The sequence below is a fragment of the Arvicola amphibius genome, chromosome 10 (assembly GCF_903992535.2).
Source record: "Arvicola amphibius chromosome 10, mArvAmp1.2, whole genome shotgun sequence".
Taxonomy (NCBI): Eukaryota; Metazoa; Chordata; class Mammalia; order Rodentia; family Cricetidae; genus Arvicola; species Arvicola amphibius.
In genome coordinates, this window is record NC_052056.1 from 81075865 (window position 1) to 81092549 (window position 16685).

At 47.1% G+C, this 16685-nt stretch overlaps 1 protein-coding gene across 4 annotated transcripts in view; it reads right to left on the reverse strand.

Moving 5' to 3' along the window:
- The window catches only part of Kdm2b (lysine demethylase 2B), a 129047-nt gene extending 114252 nt beyond the window's left edge, over positions 1-14795 (reverse strand). Inside the window, exons 1-4 of one of the 4 annotated variants that reach the window (XM_038346739.1) lie at positions 14572-14795; positions 13204-13348; positions 10211-10289; positions 8002-8048 (exon numbers count right to left, since the gene is read on the reverse strand). In XM_038346739.1, the coding sequence (XP_038202667.1) occupies positions 8002-8048; positions 10211-10289; positions 13204-13216 (139 nt within the window). In that variant the 5' untranslated portion in view covers positions 13217-13348; positions 14572-14795. Of the gene's footprint in view, positions 1-8001; positions 8049-10210; positions 10290-13203; positions 13349-14000; positions 14016-14389 lie in introns of those variants that run through there. The other 3 variants (XM_038346736.1, XM_038346737.1, XM_038346738.1) reach the window with 3 other exon arrangements.
- Positions 14796-16685: the final 1890 nt, after the last annotated feature.

Below are 16685 nucleotides of genomic sequence, written 5' to 3' on the forward strand. Positions count from 1 at the left end.
TGTGAGTTCGAGGCCAGCCTGGTCTACAAGAGCTAGTTCCAGGTCAGGCTCTAGAAACTACAGGGAAACCCTGTCTCGAAAAACCAAAAAAAAAAAAAACAAAAAACAAAACAAAACAAAAAACTAAACACGAACAGGCTGGTAAGCAATGGTAAGCAGGATGGCTCAGAGCAGAGAGAGTCTCGCAGCCAAGCTTGCTGCCCTAAGTTCACTCCCCAGGACCCACTCAGTGGAAGGAAAGAACTGATTCAGAAGTCATCCTGACATGCACACACTCCCCTGGGCTTTCTCAATCCCAAACACGCACATAAGCCAGTAAAGTGTATGTAAAATAATTAAAAAGACAAAAAAATCCTACTACAAAGTCCTTTACAAAGTTACTAAGACAGTTAAGCTTCAGTATAGACTGGCCAAAGGAACAGACCCCAACACGAAAGCCAGATTCCTGATGCCAGTGGTTCTCTGGAGAGAGGCTACCTTTCATCCACAAGGATTTTTTAAAAAAGATCTTAACTTTTATCTTTTACCAGACACAAAAAACAATTCCAGATGAAGTTGAGATTTAAATGAAAAGTCAATGAGAAGCTTTCCAGAAAGAAAGAAAGAAAGAAAGAAAGAAAGAAAGAAAGAGAGAGAGAGAAAGGAGAAGGAGGAGGAGGAGAAAGAGAAGAAGAAGAAGAAGAAGAAGAAGAAGAGGAAGAGGAGGAGGAGGAGGAGGAGGAGAAGAAGAGGAAGAAGAGGAAGAAGAGGAAGAAGAAGAAGAGAAACATATGAGCATCTTCATGACTTGGGAGAAGGTAAAAAAAAAAAATGATCAAGAGGAGCTGAGTACAAAGCTAAACAGTGTCTGTAAGAATGAAGAAGAACTGGAACTGTGGGGTCCCGCGGCAGTGCCTCCAGTCCCAGTTCCCTGTGAGGAACAGGATCACTTGAGCCTAGAATCTGCCTTAGGAATACAGCAAGATCCAAAGATCCCATCTCAAAAAAAAAAAAAAAAAAAAAAAAAAAAGACAAGATAAAACCAACTGTACCCTTCCTCCCCATTTTTGTTTTTTAAACTGGGTCTCACTCTGTAGCCCTGGATGACCTAAAACTCACTATGTACATCAGGCTGAGCTGGAACTCAGAGAACCACCTGCCTACACCTCTTGAATGCTGGGATTATAAAGGCATGTGCCATCACACCTAGCCAAAACACCATCTTAACTACATAACACCATCTTAACTACACAGCCTGGGCTCCACGGTACCTGCTTAATAACCTCAGCACCTGAGAGGCCGAGGCAGAAGGATCATGAAGGTGAAGTCAACACAGACTACAGGAGCCCCTGTCTCAACAAAACAAAATGATGCAAGCGAGCGAAATTTTAAAAGTTGTGCAGGGCACACAAACACATGTCTGTAATTAGGAGACTAAAGACGTGGAATTCCAAGTTCACGGCCTTGCACACCTGTGCTACCACGGCTGAAATGAGAAGGGAAAGACTGGCTATACAAGAGGGAACAGCTGGGCTGGAGAGATGGCTCAGAGGTTAAGAGCATTGCCTGCTCTTCCTAAAGGTTCAACTACCAGCAACCACATGGTGGCTCACAACCATCTGAAATGAGGTCTGGTGCCCTCTTCTGGCCTGCAGACATACAGACAGAATACTGTATACATAATAAATAAATAAATAAATAAGTATTTTTTTGAAAAAAGGGAACAGCTAAAACCAGAATAGCACTGACCAACACTCCAAACGCTACGACTGTAGGCATGAGTCATTCATTACACATGGCTTGCATACCGCCTTTAACCAAGCAGCTACCAGCCTGCCCCTCAATCGATATCATAAATAAATCAACTGAGATAATCACTGAATGGAAACCTATACAGCAGTGAAATAAATAGATCACACACGATAAATACTACGAACTGCCTAAGTACAAAGTTGAGTAAAAGAAATCAAAAGCAACGGGATACTCTGTATGAGTCCACTCACGAAGAAAACAGGCAAGCCAGGTGGTGGTGGCACACGTCTTTAATCCCAACACTCAGAAGGTGGAGACAGCAGGATCTCTGTGAATTCGAGGCCACCCTGGTGGAGGCTCCAAAGCTACACAGAAACCCTGTCTCAAAAAAACCAAAACCGAAACCAAAAAAAAAAAAAGAAGAAGAAGAAAAGAAAAAAAGGAAACAGACAAGACAGACAAGAAAGCAGGTCTCCATGTGTTTGGGTGTTAAAAATCAGCCAGCACTATTAGCATATATGAACTTCCTTGTATCTACACTTCAATTTAAAGAAATAAGTATAATGTAGATATGATAAGATAAAAAGGTAGCTTATTGAATCTACTTATTTAAAACAACTACTAGTTTTAAATGTTTTACATTGGGTTGAATTTTTGTATATTGTACCCAAATTTTGTATATTGATACAAATTTAAGGTTAATTTTGTTAGAACATATTATACATACAATTCTACTCTTGTTCAAGGTATGGTACCCATACAGTTCATTTAACAAGGTAATGCAAATTTCTAGTCCTTAAAAATTATTATTACCAACTGTTCAGGATAATAAGGAAATGCAGGTTAGTAATCAATCACCTATTGCAATTGAACTTGTAGTCACATTAGGTATGTTTTCAAGGTCAAACAGATATTTTAAAAAGACAGGTCATAGGCCGGGCGGTGGTGGCCTTTAATCCCAGCACTCAGGAGGCAGAGGCAAGCGGATCTCTGAGTTCGAGGCCAGCCTGGTCTACAAGAGCTAGTTCCAGGACAGGCTCTAGAAACTACAGGGAAACCCTGTCTCGAAAAACCAAAAAAAAAAAAAAAAAAAAAAAAAAAAAAAAAAAAAAAGACAGATCATCAAACACTTCAGAGATCTACAGAATATCAGAATATGGTATTTAAGATGTTTTAATAACAGTTTTTGTTTGTTTGTTTGTTTGTTTTGTTTTGTTTTTAACTGACAATGTATGCTCCTGGAAGCACCAATCTACTTCAGAGAAGATAATGGGCATTGAAGAAACTTCACATGGAGTTTACTTTCTTTGTGGCAAAAATAAGCCACTGGGCAAGAAAATGCCCTTGCCTCGACTGCTGGCAGTATTCTGTCCTAATGGGACAAGCAGGACACAAAAGAGAGTGACTGTCAAACCTTGCTCAGACAAGGCGAGACAGTCCTTCAAAAACCTTGCTTCATAGGAAAGTCTATTCGATATTCTAGGCCTGTCGGCCAAAGATGGACACCCCAACACTGCAGAGGAACTTTGGGTGACTGTCAGGTGGCCAGCTGTTTCTGTCATCTCTCACATTTTTTCAAAGTTGCTTGTTTGTACTTTCTGCTACACAGCTAATATTACTTCCTCCTCGGGTCTCTAAGGGAGTCGAAGACTAGGTGGTTATAGTAGAATTTTTCTTGGTTACCAGACTCAGAAAAGAAACTCATTAAAGAGGTAAAAAGTGTAAAAGAATTCGATAACGCAAATTGCAAGAGAAAGTGAATTAGGTACAACCTTTTGGATTTATCAAGACAGGATAGATATGGAGTATTTTCTCTGAATTTGTCAAATGTAAATGGACTAGACACTGTTGATGTATTTATTGCCTGTATATATTGTATACAGTTATTATACTTATTGTATACAGTTTTCCTTATATAGTTATACTTACTATATATAATTTTCATGTATCAGTTATAGCCTCTTTTATTTTAGACAAAAGGGGAAATACAGTGGTATATTATCTGTGTTTTAATAAACAAAGCTTGCCTGAAGATCAGTGCAAAGTAGTCACACTAGTCAGCCGTACAGGCCAGGCAGTGGTGGCGCACACCTTCAATCCCAGCAGCCACACTAGTTAGCCACAGAGGCTGGGCGGTAGCGGTGCACTAGAGAGGAATAGAAAACAGGACGAGACAGGTCTCAGTCTCAATCTGAGGATTCCTGGAGGCAGGATCACCCGTTTTCAGTTGGAGGTAGAGGGAAGAGCCAGTATCGATCTCTGGGTTTTTATTATTTGGACTACAGTATAATGTAGAAATGGAAACTCTCTAATTTTTATTATTTTTAAAGGCAAGCCACTGCAAGTGACACAGGCTTCCAGTCACAGTTACTTGGAAAGCTAAGGTAGGGGGAATGCTTGAGGCCAAGAGTTCAAGACCAGCCTGGAAAACATATTGAGACCCATTTCTATAAATAAAAGACAGGGCTCAAGAGAGAGCAGATGGCCAGCAGACAAAAGCTTGATTTTAAAACAGTAGAGGAGTTACAGCCAGCACTGTAGCCTGAACAGCTGGTCATGCCTCCCCCAACCTGCTTCTCTCTTCCTTTTTTGGGGGGGAGTGTGTGTGTGTGTGTGTGTCTGGATGTGTCTTAGACGGGCTCCACGCCTGCTCAGCACTGACATGGTGCATGAGCCTCAGGTTGCTCATGTTTCCATAGCGAGTGTCTCGCTCTCCATCCACCCAACCCCCTCCTGAATTTGGTTGGTCAGCCACCCCAACACTGCCCTTCTAGCAGAAGGCCTGAGGTGGTGATAGGAAAAGATGTGTCTGAGAAACCCTGGAGAACTGCCTTTTCCTCACTCCCTGCCGGCCAGGCTTAGCCGTCCCTAGAGCTCACTCACTGTCCCCGAGCTACCAGCTTCAAGAACTATCTGTCATCCCAGAGGGCAGTCGGGAAGGAGGAGCCTGTGGTAGCCAAGTGTCAGCCTGGGGCTCCTGGTTCTGTCTTTACCTTCTCAAGGGGCAGCACTGCCCAAAACAACTCAGGAAAAGGAAGAAGCAAAGAGAAACTGTGGAGAAAAGAAAGGCAGGTGAGAAAGATGGTTCTGAAGTAAGGGCCCTCCAAACAGAACCTGAGGCAAGAGGTGACCTCTGGAGATAACTTCCTCTAGGACAGACTTAGGACACCTAGGTCTGTAAGTGCCTGAAGGTTACAGCCTGGATCTATCACGTAAGTCAGCTATTTTGTTCTGCTTAAGCCCGCCTGAGTTACACCTGTCACCTCTGTCACTTATGATAAACGTGCCTATCACCACCGTCCAGAGCCTGTGCAGACAGAGACCACAATGGACAACTGTAATAGCCCAGGAGAATTGCAGCTACCAACATCAGGGTCCAAACTCCTCATGCCTTCCTAAAGCGTATACATACAGAGAATGTCCCCAGACATGCTAAGAGAGCTAGGCATGATGGCTCATACCCATAATCCCACCATCTAGGAGGCACAGGAGGATTAATGTGAGCTGAAGGCCAGCCTGGACTATAGGGTAAAACCTTGTCTCAAAATGAAAACAAAGGGGGAAAAAGAACACTGACAGAGATGGAAGCTGGTTAGCAGGCCCTACTTTCCTACTCAACATACAATCCTAGTCTGCCAAGGATGCTGGAACCATCTAATTGGGTCTTCCTGCTTTCACCAGGAGATGCACGAGGACCAAAGGAAAAAAGAGGCAGCCTGGATGCAGTCAGAGCATAACACATCCACAAAAGGCCTGGAACGCCTATTACAAAGTCCAGGTGGGCAACATTATTTAAGAAAACTGAAGCTGGACATGTCTATAATCTCAACACTCAGAGGGCTAAAGCAGGGGGATCACTGTGAATTCAAAACCACCAACCTTGGTTACACAGTCTTCAAAACCTAAAAGAGCAATGGCCCCAGTTATTCCGACCAAACTGTCTGACATGCCATTAGCCAGCTGCCTTCATCTTCACACACAGCGTGTGTGGCTTTCAATCCAGTCACTCCAGTCCATACCCACTGGCATGGCCAGTGGTCATCAAAAACACAGATGGGGTGTGGTAGCACACACCTGTAATAACAAGGCTGAGGCAGGAGAATGGCAAGTCTAGACCAGTCTAGACTTTATAATGAGACCCTGCTTCAAACAAAAATAAACACAAACCCCAAGAAACAAAACTAACTTAGAGGCAAAAGCAAAAAACAAAACTAAAACAGACCATATTAAGCACAAGTGTAGAGGAGGAGCAATCTGGACACTCATACAGATCCGACTGATAAAGACGTGATGGCAAACAGATCGGCAGTTAACGGTTAGTCAGCTGCCTTATACTTCGCATGAGTGACTCCCAGAAGTTCACGTTGGAAACTCAGTATCTCAGTATTGAAGGTGGGAAGCAGGCCTACTGGGAGGTATTTAGGTCTTCAGGGTGGACCCCTTAGGCATGGATAAATGTCTCCAGGGACTGAATTCGTTACCATGATACATGTTGCTCTAAAGCAAGATGTTCCTTGAGTTCTGCACACCCCTGCTTGGCCCTTCTCTCTCTGCCACGTATTTCTACCCTATGCTGTTGGACTTGACAGTCTCAAGACCATGGACCAAAGCCGCCTCCCCTCTGGAAAACTGCTAGGCGTCAGGCAGTATGTTGCAGCAACACAAGACATACGAAGATGCCCTAAGACTCACCAGTTTCCTTCCCATGACTCGAGAGAAATTGATACTCATAAAAACTTGTACATAAATATTCATTGCATTATTCATAACAGCTAAAAGACGGAAAAAAATAAAATGTCTATCCGTGGGAAAATGGACAAACAAAGCACGGTCATTCAATATGAAGGAAATGAAGAAAAACACAATTCGGAGCTACAGATTTGTGGTAGTCTGGAAGTAGATAGTGGTGACGGCTGTAAAACACGAACATTAAAACAAAAAAACACTGAACTGTATACTTTAAATAGCGTTTGGTTACATGAATTTTATTTTAACTTAAAAAAATATATAATCCAGTTTGTAGAAAACTTACTTGGCTAGCATTTATGAGGGCCTTGGTTTATTTAAACCACAATTAAATTAAGTCAATACCACAAATTAATTAATTACCTGATTAATTAAATTGATTTAAAAATGCCAATACCCCCCCCAAAGAAAATAAATCACAGGTTCACCCTCATCCCTGTTTACAGCTCCCCAAGGCTTCTCATCATATCCAACAGCCAAATCCAAATTTCCCCAGGGCCTTTGCCAGCTCTTCTACCACTTTCTGCTCTGTCATTTAAGTTGAAATGTCAAGTCTGTCCCCTTGGCCTTTTCCTCTGCTCATCTAACAGCTTAGACTATTCTTTTCCATGATTGGTTCTTAAAAATAAAAGAATATTTCATTCTGTATGTACGCTGGTGCCTACAGAGGCCAGAAGAGTGTGTCAAATCCACCGGTGCTGGGTTACAGGTAGTTGTGAGCAGCCTTATGTAAGTGCTGAGAAACAAGCTCAAGCCTTCTGGAAGAGCAGCAAGTGAGCTCGCTCTCCAGGCACCCAGAGTTGATTGTCTGGGCTCAGGTATCCGCTCAAATGTCTCCTCTCATCGACCCTGATGACCCCGTCTACAGCCCCACCATGCTGGACCCATCACCCTGCACTGCTTCTTCAAAGTCCTTTCCATCACTGGAAAGATGCGTGGTTAACTTTAAAGACTCCTGTCCTAGTAAATACGGCAGGGGCCTTGTCAGTTACATTCTCAGCCTACCACGTAGATAAACAGTTTTCTAGAAAGAATGGGGTACTGAAGGACTTTCTTGCTCCCTGGTGAAGGCTGAGAGAGCCAAGCCCCAGCTGCACTCTGCAGGCTCTCAGAGGGTTAACAGGCATCTGCAGCACACTGAGTGGAAGCCCCACCCTAGGCCTGTCTAGAACCCTGAGGAAGCAGGATGCATAATCCCTCCCGCTTGAACGCCTCAAAGTCTTTTAGGGGTCATGAAGCACCCAGTGTTTACCCAGCAACCCACAAACAAACGCAAAGGGGAGATCTGAAATTGCATTGCTGACGCCCGAGACAGAGACTGGGTCCAAATCACCTCATAAAAACTGTGCTGGCAAACACCCTCCCATACAGCTTCTCAGGACTTTGCAATCTGACCTGTTCTCCAGAATCAGACGGTTGAAACTAACACCTGCTCCAACCTCCTCCAGGGAGGACGTTCTTTCTAAATGGGCAGGTAGCGAAGACCGCCCCTTCCCTTCTCCTGTCCCACCTGGCAGCACTTACCCACAAGGAGTTTGACGTCTCTGACTGTGAAATCAGGGTCTGGCATCCTACAGAGAGACAGGCATGAACATTTGGTTACAAAATAAACAAACAGGAGCTGAAGAGATGGCTCTGCAGTTATGAGCACCAAGTGCTCTTCCAGAGGACCCAGGTTCAATTCCTAGCACCCACATCACAGCCCACAACTCCAATTACAGGGCTTCTGACACCCTCACACAGACATATGTAGGCAAAACACGAATGAACACAAAATGAAAATAAAAAATAAATTTAAAAAATGGATAGATAAAATAAACCCACAGCTAGACTCTACCCTGGATCCAGGGGGAAGACATTTTTCCCAAAAGGGGTTCTTTGATCTTTGCTGAGAATATGAGGTAACCCAGAGGGAAACCTGTTAAAGAAGGAAGGTACCTTGAGAGAAGTTGCCCAGAATCATGGAGTATACCCTCTAGTATAAGAGAAAGACCAAAGCTGAGCCTCAGGAAGGATGGGACCTCACTGGCCAGCTCTACAGCAAGAAAACTGAAGCGTGGTGTCAAGGACCAAACACCTGCTTTAATTTAGGGTGTCTCTCTCCCTTTTAGAAAATACTTTCAGGGGCTGGAGAGATGGCTCAGAGGTTAAGAGCACTTGGCTGCTCTTCCAGAGGTCCTGAGTTCAATTCCCGGCAACCGCATGGTGGCTCACAACCATCTGTACTGAGATCTGGCGCCCTCCTCTGGCGTGCGGGCATACATCAAGGCAGAATGTTGTATACATAATAAATAAATAAATCTTTAAAAAAAAAAAAGAAAATACTTTCAGCCAGGCGGTGGTGGCGCACGCCTTTAACCCCAGCATTCAGGAGACAGAGGCCGACAGATCTCTGTGAGTTCGAGGCCTGCCTGGTCTACTACAAGAGCTAGTTCCAGGACAGGCTCCAAAGCTACAGAAAAACCCTGTCTCGAAAAAAGAAAAAGAAAAGAAAATATTTTCCATCTGGGCGATGCTGGTACGCACCTTTAATTCCAGCACTTGGGAGGCAGAGGACAACCAGGGGCCGCACAGAAGGGAAACAAGATTCCATACAGTATGGTACGGAAAGCAGGGGAGACCATTTATACTCAGAGGGAACACATTTGGAGGACTCAAACAGGAAGATTTTGAGTTTCAGGCCAACCTTGGCTACATAGAATAAACTATCTCAAAAATAAATAAATTAACTAAATAATAAATCAAGTCGGAGTCAGAAAAGGGGACATCATGTTTTTATGGACTGTGGCCTTTGCCTATAATCCCAGCACTTGGGAGTAAAGGCAGGAGGAACAGGATCTCAAGGTCATCCTTAACCACATAGTTAAGTATGAGGACAGCCTGGCCTCTCGGAAACAAAACAAAACAAAGGAGTTACTGAAAGGCAGACATGGTATCACACACCTTTAACTCCAGCACTCAGAAAGAGGCAGGAAGATCTCTAAGTCTTAGGCAGCCTGGTCTACCTAACGAGCTCCAGGCTAGCCAGGACTACATGGTGAAGTTGATGCTGAAAGTCTTGTGACTCTGGTAGGAACATACATGAACGAGCCTGGTCATAGATGTTGCAGAAGGAGGCAGCCTATCCTTTCCTATCCCTGCCCAAGGAAAGGAACCTGTTCTTCCAGCCTGCCTCCATCTCTCCCCAACCCAGAATGTTGGCAGTTCTCCTCCAGAACATAAGACAGACAGAGGCAGGCAGGGAAAGGGGAGAAAACACACACACCCTTCATAGAAAGAGGCCCATTTCCCACACATTGGGAGTATGTTGAGAAAGCAGGCATTCTGGTGCCCCAGACTGGGTAGCTGGTCCCTTTACTACCCTCTCTCTGATTTACGCAGCCGAGGAACAATGCTCACTGGGAAGTTGCTATGTGGGATCAGGATAGACCAGAAAGGGCTGGGAGATGGAACACTGCTGAAATGACCAGGCTAGACCAGACAGGAATGGGGGAGGTCTGTCACTGTTTAAAGGCCCTAGGACCTCTCCCCAGCTCCTGAAAAAGATCACTTTTCGACAGTTCTTCTCCTCAAGCAGGTCTTGAACAAGGAGAAGCTGTTCTCAGGTCTTAGGAAAAAGTCCTTCTGGAAGTGCTGAGGTGTGGGAAGAAGACAGGAGAGAACACATCCCAAGCTAGAAATTCTGACAGAGAGGAGGAAGATCAGGGAAGAAGGGGTTAATTTTGCAACTTACTTGATTCCTAGTCCATCCTTGTCTCGAAAAACCAGGGGAACCCTGAGAGCTTCTCTCTGTACGTACTCATAGTTAAAATCTGTTTGGATATTTGAATTAAAAACAATTATTTGGTTAATTTATTGAAGAGCAAATGAACCACAACCCATCAGTGAGGGGGGAGAAATAAAGAACAAGGCATATACACTAGATATAGGTACCAGCTAGAAGACCAAAATAAAAATAAAATAAAACAAACAAACAAAAAAAACCCTGTGGCGGAATAAGATAGACAGGCAAAGCCGAACTGTCTCCTCCACCGCTCTTCTGCCCACTCATTCTCCGCATGCCCCACGGGTCCCAACTTGTCAATGAACAGCCTGAGGCCAGCGGAGGAGACTTACTGAGAACTCTGTGCTCACCAGCTACTGTTGAGAAATAGGGACAGACAAACATGTCCCAGGCAGAGCTGAGACAGAAGGACAGCCAAACTGAAGCATGCTACCTGGGAGGATCTGAAGCCCCACAGAGACCAGGGAGGAGGGCTCTCGCTGGAGCTGAACGTCAGGGAAAATCTTATTGTAATATCCTGCATAGTGAAGGGGAGTGGGGAAAAGCCGGTTTCCCTGGAAACTATGTATTTGGTGCCAAAATAACTGGGGAACTGGGCACAGCTTTGTTGTCTTCCCGTGGTGAAATGCTGCTGGAGCACATCGTAATACTTGCTTCAGTTGGATAACCAGGAGGGATGAGCTCGTGAACTGTGAAGATGGAGCACAGGAAGACCCCACTCCCCGAAAAAATTCACCAGGCAGTTTTCTATTTGCATGGTACAGACGCCCCCACCCACAATATCCCACCCAAAGGCCCTCATTCCTTTCCTTCATTGATTCCCAAGCCAGGGGCTCTGACCCAACCATCTCCCTGACAATGGAGGTGAGAGGTGCCGAGACATATCCTCCATTCTCCCAAATCAACTAACGCAAGGCACCAAGAGCATAGGTCCTCTCCAAGTTAGTCAGAAAGGAGAAAGACAGCCCTGGAGCCATGGAAGCCTCGGTCCCAGTGAAACAGTTCACCAGGGCAGCCTTGGGGGAGGAGGAGGCCAGAGCCACAGGCTCCGAAGAGAGAGAACAAAACCCAGAGCCTGGAAAGCCCTGACCCCAGAGGCTCAGATCCCCAGGGGCTCCCAGTGAATGGGGATTCCTCTGGATTTAAAGGAAGAGAAGTCTGAGAAGCTTCTGTTTTGAATCCATGCTAAAGGTTCCTTCTGCATTTCAACTCCTCCCTCCAGTTTTGGGGCCAGGTCTGAATTAACAAGCAGAACCCTAAGGCCCTCTCCTTTGAAAGCAGCCAGGACAGCAGCTAGAAGGATGCCCTTCAGAGCTCCCTAATGGAACCTTCCCAGCCCTCACACCCCTAACTCCCCACCAACCCCCCCAGTTTCAGCTTCCACAAATGGGCCTGAGGATTGCTGACAGATGACCACCAAGAGCCTGCACATCATATTCTCATAGGCTCTGCCAAGATCAGTAAAGTGGAGGGAGAAAAGAAGAAGAATTAAAATCCCATTTATACAGAGAAAATAGAAATGCTGTTGGGGCTGGCACCCTGCTTTTGAGTGAAATTTCTTGGGAAAAAATGTCTTCTTCCCTCCCCCCACTTCTCCCTAACTCCACCAGAGCCCCAGGAGGCGATGAGCACAAAAGAGAAACTTCAAAAATGCAAAGGCGGGACAGTCTCCTCTAGGGCTGACTCTAGGCCTCAGCCACTCAAGCAGAACCTGGAGGGAGGCACTTCCCCTGCTGTCAGCTCACTGTGAGGACAGGGGTTTCCAAGGGGGATGGGGAAAACACAAAATGGAAAATGAGTAATTAAAAGGAAACTTTAAAAAAAAAAAAAAAAAAAAGAATCCATACACTCTAGGAAGGCTTGGGTAAACAAGGGCTGCTCCCAAAGCCAAAAAAATAGGTTCTGGGACCAGGGTCCACAAAGGAATCCCAGGACGTTGGCTGGGGTAGTTCAGGGCTCCTAAAACCAAGCCTCAAACAGGAGCATCACCCAGCACATCTAAAAAACATCCTCAGCCACACCCACACCGTCAGAAGGAGAGGGAGAAGCCCAAAGTCAGGAGTCCCTCCAAAACCGGAGCCTACCCAGCTTCTGCTCCACACTGGGAAGGTCAGAGCACAGAGCTCTCATCTCAGGCATGGAAAAAGACCCTGTTTCCAGAGAGATACCTAAGTCTTCATTCAAACTGCCAAGGCACAGGGATTTTACCTTTAGGCCTGATCGGGTAATTCATCACATATATAACCTAGACCCCACTACTCAGCGCTGCCACGGTTGGGGCGCTAGAGGCCTCAGGCTTGGGAGGGTGTAGTGCCAACAACTGCCAACAGCCCACTTAGTCCCTTCTCCCAACCCGCAGGGCAGAGCTCTCGAAAGGAGAAAGGCACTACTGACCAAAGGCTCAGACTCAAGCCTCTAAGGGGCGTAACCCTAACCGAAGATGCTGCTATCTCCAATCCTTAAACCCATTCCAGTTCATAACCCTCAGGGTCCAGGATGACAGGGGTTTATATGGGAGGTTTTAGGCATATGCCCTAACCCCGATGTCCCAAGGACGTTCACAAGGCTCCTGCCAGACGCTGCACCTCTGGCAGCGCAGAGAGCGCAACCGGCTTGGGAGAGAAAGGATGCTGCGCTCACATCCTCCCTCAGTCCCAGTGTCTGTCCCCCGTCCTTCTCAGTCATCTAGCCCCTTGGCAATGACCACCCTGATGTTAGTGATGGGTACAATCAGGGCCTAGGCCCACGCCAGGCCCAGCCCTCTTCCTGCTTGCCCTCCTTCCTTACCACCCCCCACCCCCAGTGCTCGGTCTCGTTTCGTCACCGGATCCCCTGGAATGGGGGACGCGGGCGCGAAATACGAACCCAGCCACAGGCAGCTCCCTCCCCACGTGTGCGCTGGCCCTCTGCACACACTGCAGCCAGGAGAGGGGGCACCTCACCTTTGCCCTCCATGGCATGCACGAAGTCCCCCTGGTACAGCTGGCTATGTAGCTTCTCCTCCAGGCTGAAGCCACGGACGCTGACGATTTCCTCCACGTCCGACAAGTCCTCGTTTTCGTCGTATCTCTGGCGGTCAATCGCACGCTGCGGGACCCAACCAGAGAACCCGGGACATTACTGAGAGGACTTGGGGGTCTCCTCTCACCCTGGGCCCACCACAAACAGGTGCAAGAGCCGCGCGCCCACTGTACCCCAGCATTGCAATCTGAACAACTTTGCGCAAATGCCAAAGATGCTGAAAAGCAGAAAAGGGGGCTCACACCCCCAAGGCCCAAATGTCTATACACGAAGCACTCCCTGCATCTTTTGAAGCCGTGGAAATGCTATTTGGGAGCTTTCCTTTGCCCCTACCCCAGTGATGTCCAGAGCTTTGCCCGCTCCACAGGGAGCCTGGTTATGTAACCCCTAAAGGGGTTTCGGGGCATGAGCTGGCGGGGCAGATGTAGGCCCCGAGAGAAGCCGCTGCAGCGCCCGGCTCAGCGGTAACAGCAGCCCCGGCGGCCACAGCGGCCAACCCGGGAAGCCGGAACCCAGGGCCGGCGGCTTTTCTAAAGCTGGAGCCGCTCCGGAGCTACAGAAAAGCTGGAAAGCTGAAACGGAAGGGTTGAGACCCTAGCCGCCCCCGCCGACCGACCGCTAGTGCGAGAAGAGGAGGAGAGGGGAGAAGGTTAAGAGCTTGGGGAGAGAGAGGCAGCTGGCCCACCACAAAGCTTCCATCAGAGACCCCAAAACGCACCAGCAGCTGCCTCATCTCCCCGCAAGCGCGCGCGCACACTCACTTCCTAAGGAGTCTCCCCCACCACTCCCCGCATCCCTCTTCCTCCTCCCTCCGCCGCCCTGCTCCGAGCCCCGCAACCCCCCAGATCCCAGGCGAACCCCAAGCCCGCTCAGCCCCCTCCACGCCTTTCGGCGCTACCTCCTCCCCACTTAAGTGTCTGAGACCCTGAGCCTCACAAGAGACTGGAGGAGTAAGCTGCTTGCTTCCTTTTGCATGCAATTTATTATTTTTTCCGGTCCTCTTGCAAAATACAGAAAAGGAAAGAAAAGGCAGCAAGGAACAACCAAAAAAATAAATAATCGATCATATACCAGATACAGATTTGGGGAAAAAAAAAAGCTACACACCAATCTTCTTCCAGAGTCTTTCTCTGCCTCCATTTTTTTAGGAGAGTTCACCAATTAATTGTCAACACTCCTGCCCCCTGCATTTTGGCGGAGGGGGAGAGGAGGGAAGACTAAAGAAAAGAAACCAAAAAATAAATAAATAGAGCAAGCCAGAGCCGATATCTACAAAGTTTTGCACCAACACTTAAGCAGATCCGTTTGCAAAGTCCTAGGAAACCATTTTCAGCAGTTGTGGGGGGGGAGGCGTCGACGTCATAATCCCCGGAACGTAAACATTGTTGCAGATCGCGCTCGGAGCTCGCGGCTGGGCTAGTTGGGGAGAAGGGGGGCTCGGGTTGGGGGTATCGGGGACCACAGCCGTAGGAGGTGTGGGGCCAGAAGGGAGCCTGGGACGCACCCGGCGCCGTTAGCGCCTTGGCATCGCTGTTTTGTTGTTGGGTCACGAGTGCGCCTCTGCACGCAGGCGCCGCCGCCGCCCGGGAGCTGACTTTTGGAGGGTTGAGTTGCAGGCGGCGGGCGCATCCCAGAGATGGCGGGGCAGGGAGGGAGGGAAAGAGAGGAGGGGGTGGAGAGGGAGGTGCAGCTTTGCTCGGATGGCCTCAGCGGGAGGCACGGAAATGCTAGCCGAGCCTGCTGGCGTGAAAGCCCCCGGGGCCTAGCACCCCCCAAAACGACCCCCCACCTCTGCCCCTGCCCCCTTACTCGGATTACCCACGGCTGCCCCTTTCTTCCTGAGTCTACCTCACCTTATTACCTGTGCTGGCGACCTAAATTCAAAGTATTTTGTACGTATAATTTATTTTTCTGATTTTGCTTTTCTACTGCATGTCTGGGGGGAGGGGCCAGCCTGTCCAAACCCCTATCCATTTGCGAACCTGCCGTATGGAAGAGGTATCTAAGGGGCTCAAAAGAAATTAGCGCAGTTCTGTTTCCGTATAGACTGCATAACTTTTAAGCTCCCCGGATTGAAATAATAATATGGACATACACGCAAAGGTACAGGAAATACAGCCAGTCCACAGCCTTTTCAGATTGCAGCTGACCGGAAGACAGCCCTTCATTCATTCATTCGGACAGCCTCAGTTGAAGAGCCCTGAAATGAGAAGTTGGGCAAGAAAAGAAAAAAGTCTCTACACTCGCTGCAAAGAGATAAATCGATATACGGGAGGGAAATAGAGAATCGGAGTTAGCGCATCTGTAATGCAACTCACACGCAGGAGAAAGGTAAGCTCTTTGTTTGGCAATTTAATAGTAAAGCGGTGAGGATGTTCGCGGCTTGCTGAGATAGCACACCTTGATTGATCCATATTGCTTCTTAGCGGAGGTAGGGGCACCCTCTGAATATGCACAGAATATCAGACCCCCCAATGTTCCTCCGTCCCCTTAAGTAGTGCTTGTGACTGCTCCCAGAATTGGACCTGGGTGATCCTGTAATACCAAAGTGGACAAATCAGGTCCATTTTAATTATGAGAAAAGCTGGCCCTAAACTTAGTTCCCACCCAGCCTCTCGTGCAAGGCCTATGACATAGCACCCGGAATACTCCGAGACCCCTTAGATGATCCTAGTACACAAGTTAAAGCAGGTCAGTTTGCACATTGAGAAACTTAGATGCAAGAAATTATGAATCTGGGTGGTTGTTCTTTTTATCTTGTCCCAGTGTCAACAAGCACTAGCTCAGACAGATGTGGGAAGGAAGTAGCCTTGCCACCTGAGCTGAGCCCTGAGCCCTGACTCACCCTAAGAGACAATATACTGCCTCACTCACGTTAGAATTCCCTTCCCTTTTTCTGCCTGTGCCCAAAGCTACTCTTTGAAGTTTAATTCCATCCACACATGTTAACAGTAGAAATCTTTTACATTGGGATGAAGCAACAAGCTTCCAACTTTGTCACCAAACTGAAATTACATCTCCTTAGCTTTCAGCTGCACCCAGTAGGCAGTCTTTCTAACTATCCCTCTGTTGAAAACCTGGGACCAGCTGGGATGGAGTTCCGTGGTGAAACGTTTGGCCTAGCAACTATTAGGCCCTGGGTTCAACACCAAAAGTAAATAAATACATGAATAAATAAATAACATGGATCATTTTATTTGCCTCTTATGAGAAAGAATCTTTTAAAGGAAATGTCTTGTTGCCTTGTAGATCTGTTTTGTAAATGAAGATACTCTCAGATCAGAAAGGCAAAACCATTCACCCACAATCACACAGCTTGCCCATTTTGGGGGAGTGTTTGGGGGTTTCAAGATATGGTTTTTCCTTGACTTTGGAGCCTGTCCTGGAACTCCCTCTCTGTAGA